The 22,814-nt window shown below is 44.0% G+C and overlaps 1 protein-coding gene across 1 annotated transcript in view; it reads left to right on the top strand.

Annotated features, from left to right (window-relative positions):
- CLIC6 (chloride intracellular channel 6) overlaps positions 1-22,814 on the top strand; it is a 35,155-nt gene that overhangs the window by 318 nt on the left and 12,023 nt on the right. The window contains exon 2 of the mRNA XM_054061013.1: positions 1,637-3,741. Coding sequence (XP_053916988.1) covers positions 1,637-3,741 — 2,105 coding nt within the window. The remainder of the gene's footprint in view (positions 1-1,636; positions 3,742-22,814) is intronic.

Below are 22,814 nucleotides of genomic sequence, written 5' to 3'. Positions count from 1 at the left end.
AAAGAGATTTACTGGGGCAGAGGGGTCCAGGATGGGGTGGGAGGCAATGGACTCAGTGGCCTTGCCCTGTGTGTGGGAGGCGCGAGAGGAGCAGTGTGGGCACCTGCGGCTGCAGCCCCGCCATGAGCACACACACACAGACACATGCAGATACACAGAAACACACACAGACAGGGAGAGATACATGCACACACATGGAGACAGACACACACACAGAGACACACACAGAGACACATACATCCCCAAAGGCACTCCTCCAGAGACACACAGACACACACACAGAGACAAAGCCCCTCCAGACACCCTGAGACACACTCAGAGAGACACACAGACACACAGACACATGTGTACATGCACACTGATGCTCACACACACACAAAGACACAGACACACTCACATACACGGAGACGCACACACAGACATACACAGAGACACAGGCACCCACCCAGATACACACACAGAGACACACAAACACCCCAACACACCCATGCAGACACACTCACACACATAGAGACACCCAGACCACCAACACACACAGACACACTCACAGTGACAGACACACTCACACATATTGACATGCACATGCACACAACCACACAGACACACTCACATGCACAGAGAAACACACACCCAGACACCCCCTGACACACACACAGATACATACAAACACAAGAACACACAAAGACACAGATACACACATGCAGACACACAGATGGACACAGACACACTAGCATCCCTCGACACACACACAGACACACGCACAGAGACACCCCCATTCAGATACCCGACACACACAGACACATACCCAGACACACTCACAGACACACTCACACACACCAACTCACACACCCACACACACTCACATGCACAGAGAAACACACACCCAGACACCCCTGACACACACATGTACACACACATGCAGACGCACACAGACACACACAAACACAGACACAGAGACTCAGAGACACACAGATGCAGACAGACACACTAACACACCGACACACCCACGCACACCCACTCACACGCAGAGACACCGTCACCCACACACCCCCGACACACACATGCACACACCCACACTCACACCCAGACACACTCACACACCAACACGCACACCCCCGACTCACTCACATGGACAGAGAAACACACACCCAAACACCTCCTAACAGACATACGTGCACACACACTCAGATGCACACTGACACACCCACACAGACAAACACACACACAAACACAAAACCACAGAGACGCACAGACACACACAGACATGCTCACAGACACACTAACACACACAGACACAAGAATGCTCACACCCACATAGAAACACACACTGAGACACCCCCCCGACACACCACACAAACACCCAGACACACTCACAGAGACAGACACACTCACACGCACACACACGGACACCCCCTGACACACACACACACAGATACACACAAACACGAAAACACACAGAGACACGCAGACACACACAGGCACACTAACACACACTGACACACCCACGCAGACACACACCCACAAACACACACCCAGCCAGACACCCCTGGACACACACTGACAGGCGCACGCGCACACACACACGCAGACACACTCACACCCCCCGACACACACACGCACGTACACTCACACACAGTCACACAGACCGCCCCCCCCCCCTCCCGTGCCCCCGCGCGCAGGCGCCCCGTGCCCCCGTCGGAGCGGGGCGCTGCTCCATCCCCGGCGGGGGCGGCTCCGCTGTTGCCGCTCGGCCGCGCCCGCCGCGCTCCGGGACAGGTGCGCACGGCGGAGAGCCCGGGGCAGCCTGGCGCCCCGCAGCCGGAGGGCAGCGGCGTCCCCATGGAAGGAGGCGACGAGGCAGCGGCGGGGGATCCGCGGCCACGGGTGTCCCCGGACGGGTCTCCCACCGGCGAGGCGCCGCAGCTGATGAACGGGGAGGCGGCGATGGCGCCCGGGGACCGCGGCGGGAGCGGCTTCCCCGAGGGGGCGGCCGAGACCTCGGGAGCCGAGCGGCGGGACCCCGGCGGGAGTCCCCCGGGGGGAGAGGGTCTGCCGGGAGGGGAGCCGGTGGCCGCGGGGAGAGGCGCGACCGAGGGCTCTGCGCCGGCCGGAGCTAACCTCGGGAAGGCGGCGGGGGCTCCGGCGGGGACGGAGGCGGCCGCGGGGCGGAAAGAGCCCGAGGAGGCAGCTCCAGGGGGGAAAGAGCCCGAAGAGGCAGCTCCGGGGGGGAAAGAGCCCGAGGAGGCAGCCCCGAGGGGGAAAGACTCCGAGGAGGCAGCTCCGGAGTGGGAAGAGCCCGAGGAGGCAGCGCAGGGCGGGAAAGAGCCCGAGGAAGTAGCCCCGGGGGACACAGAGCCCGAGGAAGTAACCCCGGAGAGGAAAGAGCCCGAGGAGGCAGCCCAGGGGGGGAAAGACTCCGAGGAAGCCATGGTGACTGCCCCGTCGGGGCCAGACCCCGAAGAGGCGGTGAGGGAGGAAGCCCCGTCGGGGACAGGCACCGAAGATACAGTGCGGGAGGCAATCTCAGAAGGGACAGACCCCGAGAAAGCTGCAGCGACAGCTCCGGAGGGGACAGTCCGCGAGGATGTAGTGCGAGAGGCAGTCCCGGAGGGAAGACACCCCGAGGAAGCTGCAGCGACAGTCCCGGAGGAGACAAACCCCCAGGAGGCTGCAGCGACAGCCCCAGAGGGGACAGTCCCCGAGGATGCAGTGCGAGAGGCAATTCCAGAGGGGACAGACCCCGAGGAAGCTGCAGCGACAGCCCCAGAGGGGACAAACCCCGAGGATGCAGTGCGGGAGGCAGCTCCGGAGGGGACAGACCCCGAGGAGGCTGAAACGACAGCCCCGGCGGGGACAGACCCCGAGGAAGCGGTGCGGGAGGCAGCTCCAGAGGGGACAGTCCCCGAGGATGCAGTGCGGGAGGCAGCTCCAGAGGGGACAGTCCCCGAGGAAGCGGTGCGGGAGGCAGCTCCAGAGGGGACAGTCCCCGAGGAGGCTGAAACGACAGCCCCGGCGGGGACAGACCCCGAGGAAGCGGTGCGGGAGGCAGCTCCAGAGGGGACAGTCCCCGAGGAGGCTGAAACGACAGCCCCGGCGGGGACAGACCCCGAGGAAGCGGTGCGGGAGGCAGCTCCAGAGGGGACAGTCCCCGAGGAGGCTGAAACGACAGCCCCGGCGGGGACAGACCCCGAGGAAGCGGTGCGGGAGGCAGCTCCAGAGGGGACAGTCCCCGAGGAGGCTGCAGCGACAGCCCCAGAGGGGACAGTCCCCGAGGATGCGGTGCGAGAGGCAATTCCAGAGGGGACAGACCCCGAGGAAGCTGCAGCGACAGCCCCAGAGGGGACAAACCCCGAGGATGCAGTGCAGGAGGCAGCCCTGGAGGGGACAGACCTCGAGGAGGCGACAGCCCCGACAGGGAGCGGGGTGGCTTCTGAGAGCTGTGGAGAAGTGGAGGTGGCGTTGCCAGCCGAAGGGGAGGTGGATGGCGAAGTCCTGTCACCGGGCAGCCCCGACGTCGAGAACGGAGTGGAGACACCGGGGACCGAGCAGGAGATCTCGGCCCCGGGGGCAGGGGAAGGCAACGAGTCCCGGGATCCCCAGGGCGGCGAGTGGGACACTGCAGATCGGAGCCTGAATGGTGTGCGGGGCCGGGCAGAGGAGGATGAAATGGGTTTGCCAGCCGCCCTGGAGGACGAAGAGGATGAGGAGAAGCAGGAACATGACATCTCCCTCTTTGTCAAGGTAGGTTTGCGAGGTGTGTGTGTGTGGGGGGACTGCTGGGGAAACCTGGTTTCGTGACCCTCCCCTCCTCCAGGAGCCCCAGGAAGCTGCTGTGATGAGTGGCATTTAAATCTGACCGGTAAAAGTCTGGCCTGGCTAAGGGGATTTGGTTATTGACACCCTAAATAAACCTGCCTCTGGCTCCTCATTCCATCAGAAGATGCCAGGCAGTACGAAACAGGACTTTCTGCACGGTGGCTAAAGGCCAGTGCTGCTCATCTCTGGGAGCTGGTGGTACCACTCAGTCCAGAACCTGGAGAATAACAGACCTGACCAGCAAGTTAGTCTTCCCCATCCTTTCCCCTTCTTTTCGAGGTCTCTCAAGGTTCGTAGACTATGCGGAGATCTCAGTTTCAGTGGACTCGGGGGTGCTGGTTGTGCCCTCACTGTGGGATTGTGACCCAAGGCAGGGTGGGAATGTACCCAGCAGCATCTGTTTGGAGTCGCTCGCTGTGACTTGTGACACAAGGGATGTCAAGGTCTTCAGAATACAGTAAGAAGGGCACACATCATATCATGGGGGCCGAGGTGGAAGAAACTGGAAAATACAATTTAATATTTGATACTGGGATTTTCCAATATGAACTGTGGTCAACATTTAGATAATTGCCCCAAAATTTGGCAAGGCTGGGTTGAGAGTCACTAAACTGCCCAGCAGTGTAGAATCCTTTGTAATTGTCCAGTTTATGTATGTTTGGGCAGGGAAGATTTAGGTTAGTGGGAAATGGACCAAAAAAAGAAAAAAAAAAGAGATGCTCTTAAAACTTATTTCTGGTATTTTATAGTATAGAGCCTTAGAGTTTCTTTCTAGCCTGTACTTAGAATCCCACCAAAATGAGTGGGACTTGATGTGGACACAGTATCTGTCCACAACTATGAAATATGAGATGTGGAGTTTCTGTGTGTAGAAAGTGTCTTTATTCCCTCTTCTCTGACCCCTTTGGACTACATGAAGAGTAGATCAGGGTGGGATATTTTTCTTGGAGTAGATGTAGAACTGAGCAACTAAAACCAGGGAAACAAAAGGCATTGGGACCTTCTCCACCACAAGCCATACCTCCCATGCAAATACTGCACCTCCTGAGTGCAGTCTGAGGCTGCTTCTGTAGCAGCCGGAATTAACTGTGAAATAAAAACTCATTGACAACTCTCTTGAGTGACGGGGGTTAGGGCTGAAGCAATGTTTATGTCTTGATTTATCCCACTTAAGTGCACGCTCCTTTTTTTCAAGGCTGAGCCTTCTTTGAATTATTGTTAGGTGAAAAAAGGCTAAGGAATACTCTGAGACTTACAAATAGTAGTGTCAGACGCACTGGATGATGCCTTACTAGAAAAATTGATGATAGTACTGACTGATGTTGGGGAATATGCCCCATCCTCTCAGTTCAAACAATTGCTTAGGACACAGACTGGGATGGATTATGTAGGCTAAAGGCAACTGTGTATGTCAGGTTGATGTGTGCTAGCTGGATGATAATGCTGGAACTGAAATATTGTGACAAACTGCAGAAGCTATTACTGTTGAGCCTGGCAGAATTCTAAGACCTAAGAGAGGGCTTAGAATATCCTCACTTGCCAAAATGTGCCAGAGGCACAGTTCTGGGAAGTAAGAAGAGCTGCTCTTTCCCACTGTTGGGAGACTTTGTGCTGCTCCTACTGTCACCTGGAGAGATGTTCACTATATTTCTACCCTTCTCTTGTCAGCAAGAAAAGGGGTATAAAAAGGTGAAGAATAGAAGTTATCTGTGGTTGCTTAAAGCAGTTTTTAAAAGCACATACATAATGCTATGCTTAAATAGCTGCTGATATATTTTGATGGGAAAAAGGAGGAGAGTGGATTCTAACACAGGACAGCATGTACTATGGCATTTGAGGATTATTGAGTGCTTTTATATGACCACAGCATGTGGTCCACAGACATGATGCTTATTTCGAAGCATGTGCTATGACTCAAGGGTTAAGGAAGTGACACTGATTGCAAATGTGTATTTCCAGTCTGAAACACCTCCTTTCACATTGATGTTTCTAATGCCCTTAACCACCCTTCACGCTCTACCATATCACTATTCTATACCTGCTTACTAGTTCATATGTGCATTTGAGATGTTGACTTCCACCTCTGCTTTCCAAGTGCTGCTGACCTCTTTCACCCTTCTGCTGCATTTCTCAGCAAGCACCTTGTGTGCTTTCTCCCATGCAGCCGATGGCTTCGTTGTAAATACGTTATCCATCAGCTCCCTGACCTTCTTCAAAGCTCTATTTAAAAATTGATCATTTTGTAATGCCACAAGAAACTGGGAAGAGATTAGGCTGTTTACAACTGAGATTATTGTCTGTCCTGTTCCTAATTTCTTTGTTGTGCCTATTTCTCTTCTTTTCAACTGCCTATTGATTTTTGGCTTGTTCACAAATGGTCAAGGTGCGGATTGTCTGCCTCTTGTCTGTGCTTGTATGTGCAGTGCTTGAGGGAGGAGGTCTCTGCCATGATTTGATAGCACAATACAAATGCAGAGTGATGTTAAAAGTAAGTCCCGTAACAGGAGAAAACTCACGGGAAAGTAATATAGTGGTAGTGATTGAATGATTCTTGTTGTTTCCCTGCTAGGAAGCATTACACTAGACTTGACTGACTATTAAAGTACTTGGTAGTCCTTCAGTAGTAAAGTTTTAAGAATAACAATCACAAACATCACCATCAGAAGGAAAGTTTCCAGATAGAACTGTGTCATGAGTAGTCACAGCATTCATATAGTATTTTGTTTCTTGGTTTTACTGTTGTTGATCAAGCTTGTTCTTTGTAGAGGTCTTTCTGTTCTTTTTCTCTTCTACTTCCTGCTGCTTTGCATTGGATCATTTAACTTTGCATAGACATATTTGAATAATGTGAATATCATATAATGTGCCTTCTGCATATACATATTTGAATAATGTGAATATCATATAATGTGCCTTCTGCTGTGAGGTGGGTGGCAAAGTTCCTGCAAGCTCCACAAGCATAGGTAGCAGTGATTGTGCTTTTAGGCTGATTTGAGTTGCTATGCAGTGCTCTTTGATTTGAACTCACACCCAGGGTTCAATATTGAGATTTCATGCTATCTGAGATACTCCAGCAGCTAGCAGAGTTAGCAGTGACTGCAGTGACTGTGGGAGATAATGTCCTTCAGGACCAGCAGTTCAATTCTGGACGGGCTACACTATAGCATCTCCAAAGACAGCAGACATCTGTGTTTGGACAGATGAACTGTGCCCTTAAGAAGCTGAAATATATAAGACTCCTTGACTGTAAGCACAAGACCGTATCAAAATTTCTTTGAGGGTTTCACTAGGTGCCTATTTGATTTCCAGTTTCCCATGAAAAAACACGTACCGTGTATTTCCTTTAGATAGTAATAGTTGATATTTCTGCTGTTTCAAAGTCAAATATTTGCAAAGGTCTTTCTAGTTGGTCTTTGGTAATTTGGCTAAGCATATTTGGCACCTTGGGTAGGACACCTTGTGGATGTTGAAGCCTGCTAGCTGGTCTTCTAAGGTCAATGGTATATGTATGCTTTTTTTTTTCCTTCTGTGTCAAAAGCCCTTTATTTGTCAGAAGATGCCTGTAAATGCCATATATTTACCTTATTATTTGAATGTAGCAGAAGTCACGCTAAAATGATTCAGTTAATTTTAAGCAACTTAAACATTTGTGTAGGAATTAAGAGTTTATTTCTAAATTAAAAAAAAACAAAGCGAACCTCCAAGGTTGCGTACCAAACAATTTTAAATTTTCTTACAGATAGCAAACTTAAATACCAGAGCCACAACTGCAGGTGTAATCATTCCAAAGATTTCTAGAGATAGTGATTTATCTGTAAGTGCTGAGCACAGCCAGACATAGAACCTCGCTTTAGCACAAGACCTCTGAGGTTGCTCATCTTCTGAAACAATTCTTGCTTATTTTCTGAGTTAAATGGTGTATGGTAAAAGCTGATCATGAGCCCAAGGTAATAGATTTTATCCAACTAAAAGTAGTAGACTTTATTCAGTTTTATGACCTTCTTGGTATCTAAATCAAAGTAATCTATTTTCATTCAGAGAGTTATTTCATTCCTACCAGGGACCAAGTTTAGTTTACTGATAGAGAATTTCCTTGTTCCCGAGATGTGGTTGACTTACTTGACATACTTAAAGCTGCGCTGAATTATCAAAAGTGCTGATAAACAAGAAATTAGAAGCCTTGATGTGAGCAGAGACATAGGAACAACAGGTGCTTGCATCTGTGTCTCCATACACCACGGTTAACGTATCCAACTTAAATGCTAACGAGTATTTCATACTACAGCACAAAAAAAGAATCTCCTTTTCTGTAATGTGGTGGATTTTGGTTTGTAGATAACTTACATTTAAAGTATAAGTGAACTTCTGGGCTTTGAGTGCCGTAGGTAAGAAGCCCATGGGAAACAGGAGCTTAGATCCCTGGGAAAAAAACCTCCTAGCTTGTATGCCCATTCAGTGGACTCTGCTGTACCTGATACTTCATGTAAACACTAGTAAATATAATCACTGGTTAGGTATTTGTATTTAAGATCTCGATTTTTGCTTGTCAGTGCAATTAGGCTATAAATCAGTTAGAATAACTGACGTCCTGTATCAAAATGGAAGTAGACAGGTGTTGGCTGTCCTTTTTAGTGTAGATTCACTGTAGGAACCCAGTATTTAGATGACCTCAGGAGTGTGAAGTAAAGATTTGTATGTGTGGAGTTAGCTTCCTGTTTATGGTGTAAAAGAGGTTTAAAGGGAAGTTTAGTTATTGGGTGACTATCAAAGCAAAGGGAGCTACCCAGAGCTTGCCAAACGTGAGTGTGTTGAACTTGTGTGATGCTACAGAAGGACACATTGCCATGGAGTGAGCAGGGGAGCATTTGGTATGTTTTGGGCAGTGGTAGAAAACAGATGGCTTCTCTTTTTGCCCCATCCCAACAAGCGCTGCTGCATTTCACTTTCTGTCAAAACCATGCTGTATTTTCCCTAAGGAACACATCTGGTCCTTTATCCTCACTCTCCGTTTTTATCCTTTGCGAGCTCCATTTCAGGTACCTTCTTCAGAAAGCAGGACCTTTTCTCAGGTACCACATTACTGCCACTAAAATCCTATGTTGTTTACCTCCACTGTTCTTTCAGATATTTTCTTTCACAGTTGCCTGTGAGACCTGTCTGCTTTTATAACTGAGTATTTCTGAAAGTTAGCCCAGAACAAGGAAAAAAAAAAAATCATTCAGCAGAAAGCCCCTCTCCTGGAGCAGAGCAGAGCACAAGCACCACGTCGGCTAGATCTGCTGAAATCAGAATCAAGACAAAACTATTCAGGACTGAGCTTTGTGGGGCTACCCAGCAAAACTAGCATAGTCCCGCTTTTCTGGCTGCTGATTAATTAGCTGGTTTTTATGATTATTTTGATTCTTTGACTACATACAGCTGTACCAAAAGTACCAAATCAGCAGAGGTGTGCTTGTTCAGAGACATTTTGCGGTTCTGTTCCCAAGACTGCCGTACAAAGCAGGAAGCTGGCTCCCTTCCCATTTGTCCTTTCTCAGCTACTTTTTTTTTTTTTTTTTTTTTTCAGCTCGAATATGGCATTTCAAGTTCCTTAATGCAGCTTAGGAGGAACTGGCATTACAAATTCCTTTCATAACTCTTCAGGTTATTGTGCGTGCTGGGTGCACCTGCAGCCCCTTTTTTTCTGAGGACTGAATACTCTTCCAGCAGTCTTCGATAAAATTATGCTTGGGAGACTTTGGTTTGAAAGGCAATGATAACAATTTTTTTTTCTGAAAGAGCTATGCAAATTTTTTTTTTTTTTTTTTATTGTGCAATCTTTTTCATTTTTACTTCCTATACTTCCCTTTCTTGCCGTTCAGGTTGTTACCTTTTTAGAGCTTAGACTGCTGAAAAGAAATAAGATTCCTTGGAGCGGGTGACTAAAGAATAGCTTTGAAATCTACAGCAAAATTAGTTTTGCTTCTTTGCTTCTGGAGCGATGCTTAATGGAGCAGTAGTGTACTCTGTTTCTGCCAGCATCAGTTCTGACAATTGACACAAGTCCTATACTAGAAAGGCACAAACCTACAGGTGGACATAGGTGATCCTAAATATGAAGTTGCATCTAACTTTTTTTTCTACAGTCTTGTTATGCTTCTAGAAGTAATCTTTTTGTCCATGTTTTGGAAGTCCTAAAGCTGCATGTGCACATAGGATTGTACAAGCCTTAAACATCGATTTATTCTCAGTGTGACTGTAGGTCATCAGACTCTGTGGTTTGCAGGCTTGTTTTAGGCAAAAAAAGTTTTGAAACAAAGTAAATGCTTTCAAAGCTACCTTGCTAGACCTCTTATTTTTATTTGCTCTCATCTCACTGCTTCTGTAAAGCACATCACCACGTGTTTTTCTTTAAACACAAGCTTAAAGTCACGTTCTGTTTAAACCCTTCCCTAACAGGGGATACTTTCCTGATTGAGTCCTGGCTGAAACCAGGAGAAATTACTGATGAGCTCTGCCTCCTACCCAAAGTTCAACCATGCTGCTTCTGCTCCTTGAGTTTTGTCTCCATTAAAAGGCTGATCTGAGCTGTGATCATCTCAGACCAGAAGCAAGGATGGAAGATTTCCTTGTCTGCCTTCTGCCTTTGGTCCCTGGTTTTCTGAAGTTACCTTAACTTCATAAATCCTGTTGGAGAACTGCAGCCTACTTCAGAAACATTGATGATCGGCTGGGTGAGGTGATTGCCATGCAGCTGTTCCTGGGAATTTTCGTGGTGTCTGTTTGATTTGGAAGTTTATTCATGTTTGCATATAGATGAATAACAAACCAGTCTAGACAACTCATGGCATTCGCAAATATAAAACATTAGAATGTGATGAATAATTTTCTGGGCAAGGGATTTAGCCAATTAGTTGAAAAATATAACTATACTCAAATTAATTTATTAATAAATTCAGGTGAAATTTTGCGAATTGTCTTCATTAAATAAAAAGTAAGAGCTTTTTTTGAGGAAATACAGCCTGTCAGTGTTAGGTCTAGAGTCATTCACGAGGAGTTTAGGTGTAATTGCCAACATAGAGAAGGGCAGCAGTAGCTGCATCGTTAGCCATGTACTTAGGACACTGATGTGGGATGTGGTGATGGAGGTTGTGGTGTTACCTGGACTGTAAGTGGAAGATTAGTGCTCATCCCTCTCCCAGGTCAGTGCGGTAAACACAGAGTTACAGAGTTATTCCTGCTCTCTCTTTGACACACTCAGCATATAATAATTACTTGCAAAGTGAGGCAACATCAGAAAGGTGAAATGCAACAAGCCAGGAATATCCAGCATCCTTATGGCTAGGCAATGTATGGCTGATTTGCTGTTTTGGTTCCTATTGTAGCAGTATGTAGGTTTTAAGTGGTATTCAGTAGCTTTTAGTTCTTACGGATGTTGGGATTGCTTGTGGGATATGGAATGTGTTACCCACATTCTTTGAGAAACCTGAATGTGGTAGGCCTTAAAAAGATGAAAAGGTATTGTGTCCTGTTCCCAATATGGGTGTAACAAATCATGCCCAGTCCACTTCAGAATCTGGATTTTAGTTTTACTAGCGTCCTAACAGTAAAAACAAACCATTTTTTTTGTTGATTAAAAAAAGTCTAGTTCTATTTATTAGATATCTTGAATACTAAATCGACCTTTTCTTCCATGTCTTCTTACATTTGAAATCAGTTCTCTCCAGCATTTTGCTGTCCTGTTGGCAGGAAGAGAATCAGGCAACCCTGTGATCACTCCCCTTCCACAAACAAGTCTGCCTTTTTGGGCTCTTCACTTTGACAGGTACCAGCCAGAGTTAGCCATCACAGGGTCTCTGTGTTTCAGCCTTTCTTACAGTCTTGTGCTCTGTATTGTATGGGTCCATACAAAATCATATTTATGGCTAATGTTTAGAAGTTAAATTATTGTGAAGCAGAAGTGACAATGGAAATTTTAGTATGGCTACACTTTATCAGGATGCTTATCTCAGGTGAAGTCACTTTGAATTTATGGCTGTATACTTTTTAGCAAGAAAGAGGCCCCTCATCTTCAGAGATAGTAAAGGGAGTAAGGTAGTGAAAGGGAATGTTATACCTATTTTATGAAGGGGAAGTGAACATTTACTCCTGTGCCATCACTGACTATATTCTCTGTATCTTCATTTTTGAGCTGAAGCTACTTCTTCCCTGAAACAATCCTGTTGCTTCTTTTAAAAAGTAAGAAATTGCACGTTCCTCTGACCCTGACCAAGGAATGTAAATGCCATGTGAAGGTTAAATGATTATTTTCTCACTCAGATAATAAAATCACGCAGTGATAAGGACTTGTATGCATTTCCATTTGCAATGTCTGATTATTTACTGATAAAAATCCAAACAAGTTGAGTGACTCCATTTCACTTGTTTTCAATAACACCCACCTTGTCAGTACTAAAGCATTTTAATTCCTTCATAAAAATATTCAGCTTTTCAAAGCAAATGGCTGGAGCTTGTGCAGCCTGCCACACACACCACCACGGGAGCCTTTCCCTGGGAGGAGGGCACCTGTCACAGCCTCCTCCCTGTGAAGAGACTGGGACTTGTGTGCTGGCTGCTATGGGGTGTGCCACACATGAGCAGGGAGGTGATTGTTGCAAAGCCTCACAGACAGGTAGAGGTGCAAAAGGGAAATTTCCCATCTTGTATTTTTCCCTCTTCGTATGCTGAAATTTTGGTATGTATTTGAATACTCAAAGTAGGCTAGAGATATAGTTGTTGCAAAGTGAATCACAGCAGCTCTGATGTCACAAATACATGTCCTTTCTCAAGTTATACAAATGGGATAGTTACAAAGAAGTTAAATATTTACTCAGACTTCAGAAGGTCCTCATTTTTGTCTTGGAGAATCATTGACATTTTGACCTTGTAGTAATTTTTAAAATTAATTTTAAAAGCTATTACAGAAGCTAAGTGTTTTGTAAAAAATGAAGTTTCTTTCCATGATGGTGGCAGATCAGACTTGAAACAGGATCCAAATATACCCATGAAACTTAAAAACATGAAGGTTGCATGCTGCCTGCAGGAACAAACATGCTACCAACCCCCTTCACAAAATCCTTAGCCTCCTTTTTGTCAGGAGTACTGAAGGGGCCAGGGGCTCCCCAGAGTCTGGGACCTGAGAGACAGTCCTTGTTTTGAGGAATATCATGTTATGGCTGTAAATATTGAGGCTGATTGGCTAGCACTATGAATCATGCAGTATATCTTTATTGAAAAACTGTATTTTGATTAGCAGTACTGTGTTTCTCAATTTCCTGACGCCTGTAAATGGAAGCGAGATGATAGGGAAAGCAAGATGAATAGCCTTGAATTTGAATTTATACTAGGAAAGGAATAGAGTCCAGAGTTCTCTCTGTCAAGCTAATGGGTTTTTGCTGGTATTTGTGCCCAGTTTTTAATTGCTGTTTCAGGACACGTCCTTGCCAGTTCCCACTGGCACTGACAAGTTTTTCATGTAATATTTTACCTGGTCCTTTGAATTAATTTCTACTTGGAAAAGTATATCACTTTTGTTAGAGGAAAAAAAAAAGCACAAACCCAATCTTTTTATCCTTCACCTTTACCTCTTGATTTAGATGTCAGAATTGGGAATACCATTGGCAAATTATTTTCTCAGTCACTTCACCAAACTTTCAACAACCTACTCCCCGAAGCTGCATAAAATAGCTTATTTATTTGGGTACTTGTTATTTATTTACTTTTTCTCTTACAACACGAAACACAGACATATTATATGTGCATAGAGTTTTTTGCATTTAGATTGAAACAGTGTGGCTGTGTGTCGCAGGTTAAGTATCATATGGTGAAGTGTAAAACAGGATGTGTCGTTGAAATACTAGCTAATCTGTTTTTCCCAGACCTATAATGTGTTCGAGAATATAATGCTCTTTTGTTGAAGTAATTCCCTGTAAGAATTTAAAAAGGATGTAAGATTTTTGTCTCCATGTAGAATGTTCAGCTGGCATCTTGCCATGCTATTAAATACGGATTAGAAATAGCATTGAGGTATTTAAACATAATTCTTGTAACAGGATAAATAGCTAATAGCATTTGGTTTGCTGCTTGTGTTCTTGTGACCTGGTAATGTTCCCATTAACACAACACAAACACAGACAGCACAAGCTGTGTAGGCAGAACTCAGAGCAGAAAGAAATTCATTTTTTTTGAACTAGTTGGTATAAGATTAAACCAATGATCTGTAAAAGGCAGCATTTCCCATCTCTGACTTTCACCCAAGTTTGTTTAAAAGGCTCTCAGTTTTCTTACACCACTATGTTTTTTGAAAAATAATCTTAAATCTTAAAATAAAAAGTGGATAAGGATTAGAGGGAGTGATGTGTTTGAGGGCTGTGCATTTTTATTAATTAGCTGGAATATTTCTGTTGTGCTTAAGTGAATGATGAGATTCCCTCTCCTCCTCACTTTGGGGGGAGCAGAATGGGAGCACCTCTGCAGCCATTCCGCTTTGCCTCTGCTTAAAACCTTATTTTATGAATAAAACACCTGGGATGTTTTTTTATAAGCAATAGAAATTTTGTCACGTTAGATAGAGATTTTGTCCCATTAAAAAAAAAAATGGATTCCATTTTGGAGAAGTGGCAATAATTACTTACACTGTATTGAAAAGTCTCAGTCACTGTGCATGAGTAAGACACATGTAATTAATTGCCATCACGTACTGATAAAGTAAACAAGTAGTGACGACTGAAAGTAATGCTGTTTTGAGTGAGACCTAAACCAAATGTAATTATTGAAATATGAGAGTTAGTTGTCTAGGAGAATGATATTCCTAAATTGGACACGATTAATTTAAAACCCACTAAGTTGTAGCACAAATTTTTTCTATCTTTTCTAGTCACAAGTTAGTTTTCCTATTTATTTTTACATTTAATTTTCCTTGCCTAGCCTCTGTTCTTGCCGTGCATAGTTCCTGGAAGCTTGCTTGTCACTGTGACTTAAATAAACCTTGTAAAATAAGAGATAAATTAATAATAATGTGTTCATAAGTATGAATGGGGTAAAGTACTATTTGTTGAAATAATTTTCAAAGCTATTTTAGGGAAAAAGGTAAACTGCCACAAAGGGTTACTGTATTCATGTATTGTTGCGGAGGGACAGCCATCTGAAAAACCATAGAAAGGATGTTTACTTTGTCTTATAGTGTTTAGTATCTTGCCAAGAGCAGGCTGTGCATGATTGCTGCGCTGTGACCCAGAGATATCAACCTGGGAAAATGCTGAATCTTGCCCAGCTACCTACAAGGGCTGAGTGCCCCCCTCCCTCCGTGCCCAGCATGAGTGGGCGTACCTGAGCAGGAGTGTGAGATAAAGATCTCCCCTCGAAGCCAAAGCAGCCTCTGGGAAATCTCTCTCTGATGTGTCCCAAATACTGGGGTTGCTGCAGGAGCATTCGATTTCCCTTTCTCTCTCCCTGCAGCGCTCCTTAGGAGAGATCTTTTCCTGCAAGGAGCCTCCTTCAGACAGCGCTGCATGGGACGGCCTGGCCTTATTACTTAAACTATTAATTATTTAAGTAAACTATTGTTGAGCTCATGAAGCAGTGGATTCCTGGTTGCTGATTGCTTTTCCCTTGTAACCACATACTTACTGGGCTGTGGATAGCAGGTAGCTAGATGCAAGCATCCTTTGTGTTTAATTAGTTGCCTTCCCATCATGAGAGGCAGCAATGATTTCACTCAGCACTATCCCAGGTTATGCTAAATACCGCAGTAGCTTTATTTACAGACCTGGTATAGGTAGCTGCAAGATATCTGAGGAAATAAACCTGTAATTTGCATTTTTCCTCTTTTAAGAGGAAAACTGTTGACTGCCTTTAACTGGTCTGTAGAGACCCACAGCTGTAGCTGACAATACCTGTGACAATGTGAAGGGCCTTGCCCAAGGCTAGCAACAGCAGCATGTGTAAACTGGCAGAATTGATTTACTTTTCTAAGAGTGCATGCACACATAATTCTAAACTTTGATCTCTTTAATGTAAGTGAGAATGAATATTAGTAAAACCATAGCCTGTATAATTATATTACAAGATTTTCCACCTTCTAATTTTCACCTGCACTCTCTCATGTTTTATTCATTTTACAGAATTATCATTTAGTGGTTCATTTCTTTATAAGCTTTGTCAGAATTGGAAGGGCAGGGTGCAGGCGGACCTACTGCACTGTAGAAGTACTGGGCAGACTGTGATGTTGAATGCAAGAGTAAATGGGTTTTTCACCTAAGCAACAGGAATGAGTTTGGGCCTTTTGTTTCACATTATTTATAGAGTAACCGGACAAAGGTAAAAGCTTTATTGCTACAAAGTTGCTTCTTAATGAAGGAAAATTTCTTCCTATGCATCAAAAGCATTTAGTTACTTACTAAGTAATTAAGTTAATTTCAGCAATAATTACTTACCCAGCAGACTGTGAGCAAGTACATATTGCAGCCAAAGTTAGAATAAAGGAGACTTTCTCTGCTCTGAAATGGCTGCTGGCATGTAGAGGAGAGAGAGAACTGAAACCAGAGGAAATTACAGATTCAGACTTCTTTCCTTTCTGCCTTCTAGAGAAAATTAGAATTTCCAGATGCATATAACCTCTTCAAGCTGTGACCACTGCTCACTACGTAAAAACAGGGTTGAGGGAAATATCCCATAAAGAAACTCCAATACACTGTTAATCCCTCATCATGAGCTGAGGACCAAGAGTATTCAGACAACTGTTTCTATAATCGCAAAGAGCCTTACTGAATGTATGAATTATGAAATCTAATAAAACAAAATAATCATAATAAGTTAATGCAAACACTGCATGAGAGAAAGTATAGTATAATTTCAGAAACCCAGCAGAACAAGAAAAGCCTTAATAATGAAATTGTTACAAGATGTTACGAAATGTTAATAGGTGGCCAGTTCAGGAGACATAAATTTTGCCCAAGCTTCAGATGCTGAAATGTAAGGTAGCAAGGGTTTCATTATTTTTGCAGGTGGGAGTTCAGCCTGAACTCACATTCAGTGCCAGAAGACCCCTGCTCCAGGGCAGAGCCCATCTTTTATTATCAGTAATAATAACCGGATAACTAATAATGAGATTACCACTAATGTGCAGTTGCATCATAAAAAACACATTAGATGCCTATATCTAAATTGTCATCCTGTTTTGCACAGCCTTTAGCCTACTACTTGTAATCCATGGTCAAACAAAAAACGTTAATAGTGTTCTGTGGTCAGTTGAAGGTGTGAAGGTGAAAAGCTAATTTGTTTTACTACCTTGCACCTACACTTGTTTCCTTTCATTCTCTTTTCCTTGGCATCTCTTTTTGCCCTAGCTTTGGCTAAAAGCCTTAATTTACACAGCATTTTATAAAAGACTTCAAAAAATCCTTTGGCATTCCCACATCCTTGCTAATGGTCTACATATAATTTTTCTGTTTGTTTTTTAAGTTAGGAGCAGTCTTGTCGTTCTGTATTTGCACAGTGCTTAATTTATAGTGCCTAGATGCTACTATAAAGGTCTACATTTCCCTGTCTCCATGAGGAGAAAAGAAAAACTAGGCTAAGTAATTCTCTTATCTCAGGGTCCCAGCCACACCTTTTCCATAGGTCTGTATTTGCATCAGTTTGGCAGCTGCTCTGTTCCCTAGAGCTCCACATCCTAACAACATTTTAAGGCAGGGCTCTTAAGATATCATCTTTGTAGTCTGTTTTGGGGGTGGACATAAACATCTGATGAGTACAAACAGCTTCTGATAGGTTTTAGCAGTTGATCTTGCTCTGATCCAGCAGTGGCTAACCCCAAGGTCCCAGGGCAGCCTCCTGATGTTGGTCCATGCACTCAGCAACTTAGATCTGTCTAAAAGTTACCACTCCTTACCACCAACCTTTTGGTGGCTCATAATCTTCCAGGTATGCTCATATTTAAGTCAACTTGTCACTCTTTGATGGTATTATTTTACAGGTAGGAAACTTTTCCCTATCCATTATTGTTGCTATGCTTCTAGATGACATTCTGGTACCCTGTACACCTATACCTTGGTTATCCACAATCAGGCCAGCTGGTGGCTGAGATATCTCCTGAATCCTCCTGTACTCCATTAGACCTGAGCTACTTGGATGTGCTCATTATCTAACAGACTGCTGCTGCTGCAGCTGTCTTGGTTTTCGTTTGGATCCTGTAGCTACCTCAAGCCTTGTGTCCCGTTGCAGTTCAGATTCTGTTGCCATTTGCTAATGCTGTGTGAGGGTACTAGGCTGAGGAGAGTGTTTTTTTCAGTTGTCATCCCTATGTTCCTTGCATTGCTCCTCATCCTCTGTAAATTGGGCAGTTGTGCCTGGCCAATGGATGAATAGTGGCCCAGATTAGCATGTGTCCATCCCAGCTGTAAGCATGCACCAAATACATGATCTCAGCACTTAGATTTCCAGTGATCTGCTCAAGGCACTTTAAATTACACGCCATTTTGTGCTAACTGCTCTCCGGTTCTTCTGCAGAAGACGATAACTTCTAGCATCATTTACTTTGTACTTCTGGCTAACCTTAACATATGGACTATCTTAATGGCCAACAGCATCCTGCCCTGTCTGGTGTCTGGCTGATGCTCACTGTCAGAGATACCTTATCAGTCATCTGTTTCCTTTTTGAAGGACTCATTCAGCTTTTTTGAATGTAAACTCTGTTTGGGATATAGCTGCTGCTGTTTATGGAGCAATACCTTTTTCTTCCATCACTGACCCGCAGTTTGCTTACATGCATTATTTTCTCTTCAACACTTTCAGTAGCATGGAATACAAAAGCATAGCTCTTGCCATCATCTTGTCCTTGGAGTGACGTCTATGTTGTGGGTAAAGAAAGAATGGGCTGCAAGGGACCTCCAAGTGGAGGATAGATTCAAGTCCCTACTGAAAGGGATTAGATCTCATCTTGAGACAAAATGTTTTTTTTGTCCTCTCATGCTGCCACACATGCGTGTGCATATTTATACACCTGTTAATCCTACTGGAAATCTGGTTTAAAATCTCATTGCTATAATGGTTTGGAGCTCTAATAATTGTCAGCTAGAAACATTCCTGGCCAGTTCGTACCCATTTGTTTTTTGTTTCTGTATCACACCCAGCTATCAGGGAAAAAATTATACTTGCACTGAGTGATCATATCTTCCCTTGGTCTTTGCTTTGCAAGTCTAAACAAGAACAGATCTTCCTGTCCTCTGTACTAAAATAGGTTCCTCATTTTCATTGTGATCTTAGTGCTTGACTGAGTTTGATTTAATATTCCACGTACGTGGAGGACAAGAATTTTGCAGAGACCTATTCAGGACAATGTACAGTGTCACATACTGTGGCTTGAATGCTGCCCTGCCTCCATGGGAGTGCCAGGTTTGATGTAACCTAAGGCATCATCACTTTTTCCCTACAGCTTCATTGGGCAGTTGGGTACGACACACTGGGAATACCACACTCTGGTCTGGTCTTTTGTTTTTTAGTTCTATCTAGCTGATAAGTAGTCTCCAAAAATCTCTCTTTCTCTACTGACTAGAGACTTGTTTTTTTCTGTCTGACTCTATGTGAGCTGTCCTGCAGCTTCAGTGTGTAACATAAGAGTTTGTACCCATTTTCATTGCTTTTCCATTGTCTGAGCACTCAAGGTTGTCCATTCACTGGGTATTCAGTCTGTTCCAAAAAAACCACTGTTGGTGCTGCCGCCATTCATATCTCCTGGATTGCAGGTTCCATCTGCAGGTCTGGTTGTTATCATTAGGTAATTGTCCAGCATCTCTCTGATTGAAACTCACCCTTGTGTTTTGTTGAAATGCCAGACAGGACCTTCAAAGCTCTTTACTGGACCGGTGAGCACTTTCATTTTTGTGAGGGTAAGGAAGAGAACAGGAAGACCAGCATACCCAGTGATTTGAACCACTTCCAGCTACCCAGATGCTCTAGAGGATGTGCTTTTTGGTTAATCACATCCTGCAGTTTTGCTTCCTGCAGTTCTTCCTGCACCTGACTTCAGGTTTTGTGCAGCTTGCTGATCTGGGCACCTACCCTTTTTAACAGCTCCTCTAACCACAGTTTGCAGGATGGATCACTGACATGTAAAGTCAGTTGATGCTTTGCTTTGTCATTTCTCCTCTACTTTATTCTAACAACAAAATTAAATACACCTGTGCCAACTATGTTCATTCATATTTAGCATATAAATAGATATTTAGCAGATAAAAGACTTATAGGACCCATCCTTCTCTTTGCAGTTGTTGAGCCAACTTGCTTGCTTAAAAGTTACAGGCATGTCTAAATGCATTGGCTGATTGTGGTTTGAAAGAGAGGTAGGAGAAATGAGAGAAAGTGGAAGACATCCAGAGGCCCCATCCATTTTTCAGCCAGCTGTCCAGATTACTAATTTTGCATGTCCTGTAAGGTCTATTGCAACACACTGGCGTGGTTTAGTTTGGATGGGTGGCCATGGGGATCCTTCCAGTCTTCCATTGAATGATCTCACTGCTGAGAGTGAGAGCTTGTCTACAATGTATCTGAAAGCTTCCCTAGTGAAGTTCACTGTGGACACTCTTCCGATCCAAGACTCAGCTACTCAACTACTAGAAGCAGTTTGTGTTGAAAGGAGAGCATTCAGGGTTTGTCCAAGCAGACTTCCAGCTTCAGCAGGAAAAAGGGGTCTTACAAATGATGTGGTAGAGAAGATGGTGAAAGCCAAACGACTTCCTTATTCTTTAGAGAAAACATTTTATGGGGAACATTCCCAGGGGAATGAGGGATACTTACTCCCTCATTCCCCTGGGTAATTTTTTGTCTTAGCACCATAAAAAGAGAAAGAAGCTATTTTTAGCAGAATGCTTGTGGTTACCTTCACTGTTGTCGTCTTAACGTGAAAGCTTAATTAAGGTTTAGGACAAAAGATTTGTTACTGAACTTGTGTGTTGTAAGTTGTAATCCTTTAAGTATGTTTGGTGTTCTCTGAACCCTGTAATACCATTCAAGATGAAAGATAGATGTTATTAGCATGTCTAAATATAAAATAAGTTACATTTCTCTTTAAAACAAAAATCTGTACGGCACGCTTTCAATATCAAGGTGTTTATTTTGCTCTTTAAAGAGAGAAAAAGGGAGAGGGAACTTCGTTTTTTACCTGAAGAAATGTCCAGTTGCTGTTTAACACAGCGTTTTGTTAAACTTCAGGATTGTGGATGTCACACACAGCAAAAGTCTACATTGGCAAGTACCAAAAATACAATTTATATGTAAGAATCTCCACCACCAGCCATGTTTTAAATGTGGATATTACTGATATTTGGCTGAGAAATTAAACAGCAGCTGAAAACATCTGTTTCAAGTGTTGGATATTAGCAGACAGGCAAAGCTAACCGACTGGAATGATCAACAGCCAAATTTTTACTTTGTCCATAAAAATGTATTTTAAATTAGAGATGCTTTATCTTAAAAGCTAGCCTGGAAGTACAATTTCAGCATCTCATGTACTCTCAAGAGTGCTGTTAGCAAAAAGCAAGGCATCTTGCTATGAAGGTGGCTCCGAGGCAGAACCTCTCATGATGAGACATGCTAACATCTGATGCCAGTCTTTATTGCTCCAAGAGCAGAAGTTAAGATTTACATTTCAAGCCCAGTAGGTGGCATCAAAAGTTTTCTCTAAAATTCACTGTGGTTGTTCATTCCTTAGGCCTAGGACACAAAATGAACATAGTACTTAGATAGAGAAAATTCCAGGTAGTCTGTCTCTTCTTTGCAAAAAGCTTTCGTTTGAATATGACCTGATCCAAATGACATGCCTGTGGTGCTTCTGTGCTCAGCACAGAATATCATATGTTATTATAGTGTGTTATAGTTGCCTTCAGTGAACAAGAATGACTCATAAATATGTTTTTATTGTATTCATGACAGAAGTAATGCTGCAGATTTTGCTTTTTTTTCAATGTTGTGATACTCTAGGAATCTGCATGCACACTGTATCAGGCATCAAGAATGTAAAACACACTTTGTATCCTCAAGGAGTAGGTGCTTTTTTAAAATAAAACTAAAACAATATATCTGTCACAGCACACTAACAAAGTATGGTTTTATCTTGAAAATAGACTTTCTAGTGTAGCTGCAGTCAAGCCCATGTGCTTTTCAGACCTATTCTAAGGCTGAAGGAGGTCTTTGTGCTAGTGGGAGTATGGGAGTGCAGTCATACTGCTTCCCTCTGTCTTTCTGCCTGTGATCTTAAAAAAGTGCTCTTAAAAAAAATGGCTTGAGTACTTCATGGTAAACCAGAGGGCAGTGGGATTTCCTCTCAGAGGTGAGGAGGAGAGCAGAGGGACTGAGAGCTCCCTTCCCCTTTCTCCTTAGCTATCATGCAGCCAGGTTCAACAGCAGTTCACATCTGTACAGTACAGAAGGAAGCAGAGCTGTCTACCACAGGGGCCTTTCTTGCATCGTTACTACCTGTAGAGAGCCAGTGGTAGCTACTCAGCAGCTCCTGCAGTCACGTTGGTATTGCAGGGCTTAGTTCAGGGCAAAAGTCTGTGCTAGGAATGCAGTGGGCTCAGTTAATCCATGCCAGTGCATAACAAATGGGTCTGTAGAAGGAATTAAAGCTAAATAGCTGTTGGTCTTGGAAGTTGCACCCACCTTATAGTTGCTTCCCACAGGCGGCCCAAGCTTGCAAACTCCTTGTAGTTTTTCAGGCAGTCGTTTTGAGCGGGTGCTGTGGTTCCTGTTCTTTGAGAGGAGATCAAATATGTTATAAGGAAAAGGAGAACGGAGTTATTGGTGTGGTATGAGAAGGAAGAGCACACTGAAACTGCCTGATAGCTGAGGATCAAATAAGGAAAATTGGAGAAAAGTCCCAGTTCAGTCTGAAAGAACTAGCTCAGCAGAACAGACGGGGCAGATCGATGATGCTGGTCCCAGCTGGATGATTCATTGTCTCCTAGTAGGCAGTGGTTCTGCTC

The sequence above is a fragment of the Cuculus canorus genome, chromosome 1 (genome assembly GCF_017976375.1).
Source record: "Cuculus canorus isolate bCucCan1 chromosome 1, bCucCan1.pri, whole genome shotgun sequence".
Lineage (NCBI taxonomy): Eukaryota > Metazoa > Chordata > Aves > Cuculiformes > Cuculidae > Cuculus > Cuculus canorus.
This window is presented reverse-complemented; position numbering and strand designations above follow the sequence as displayed.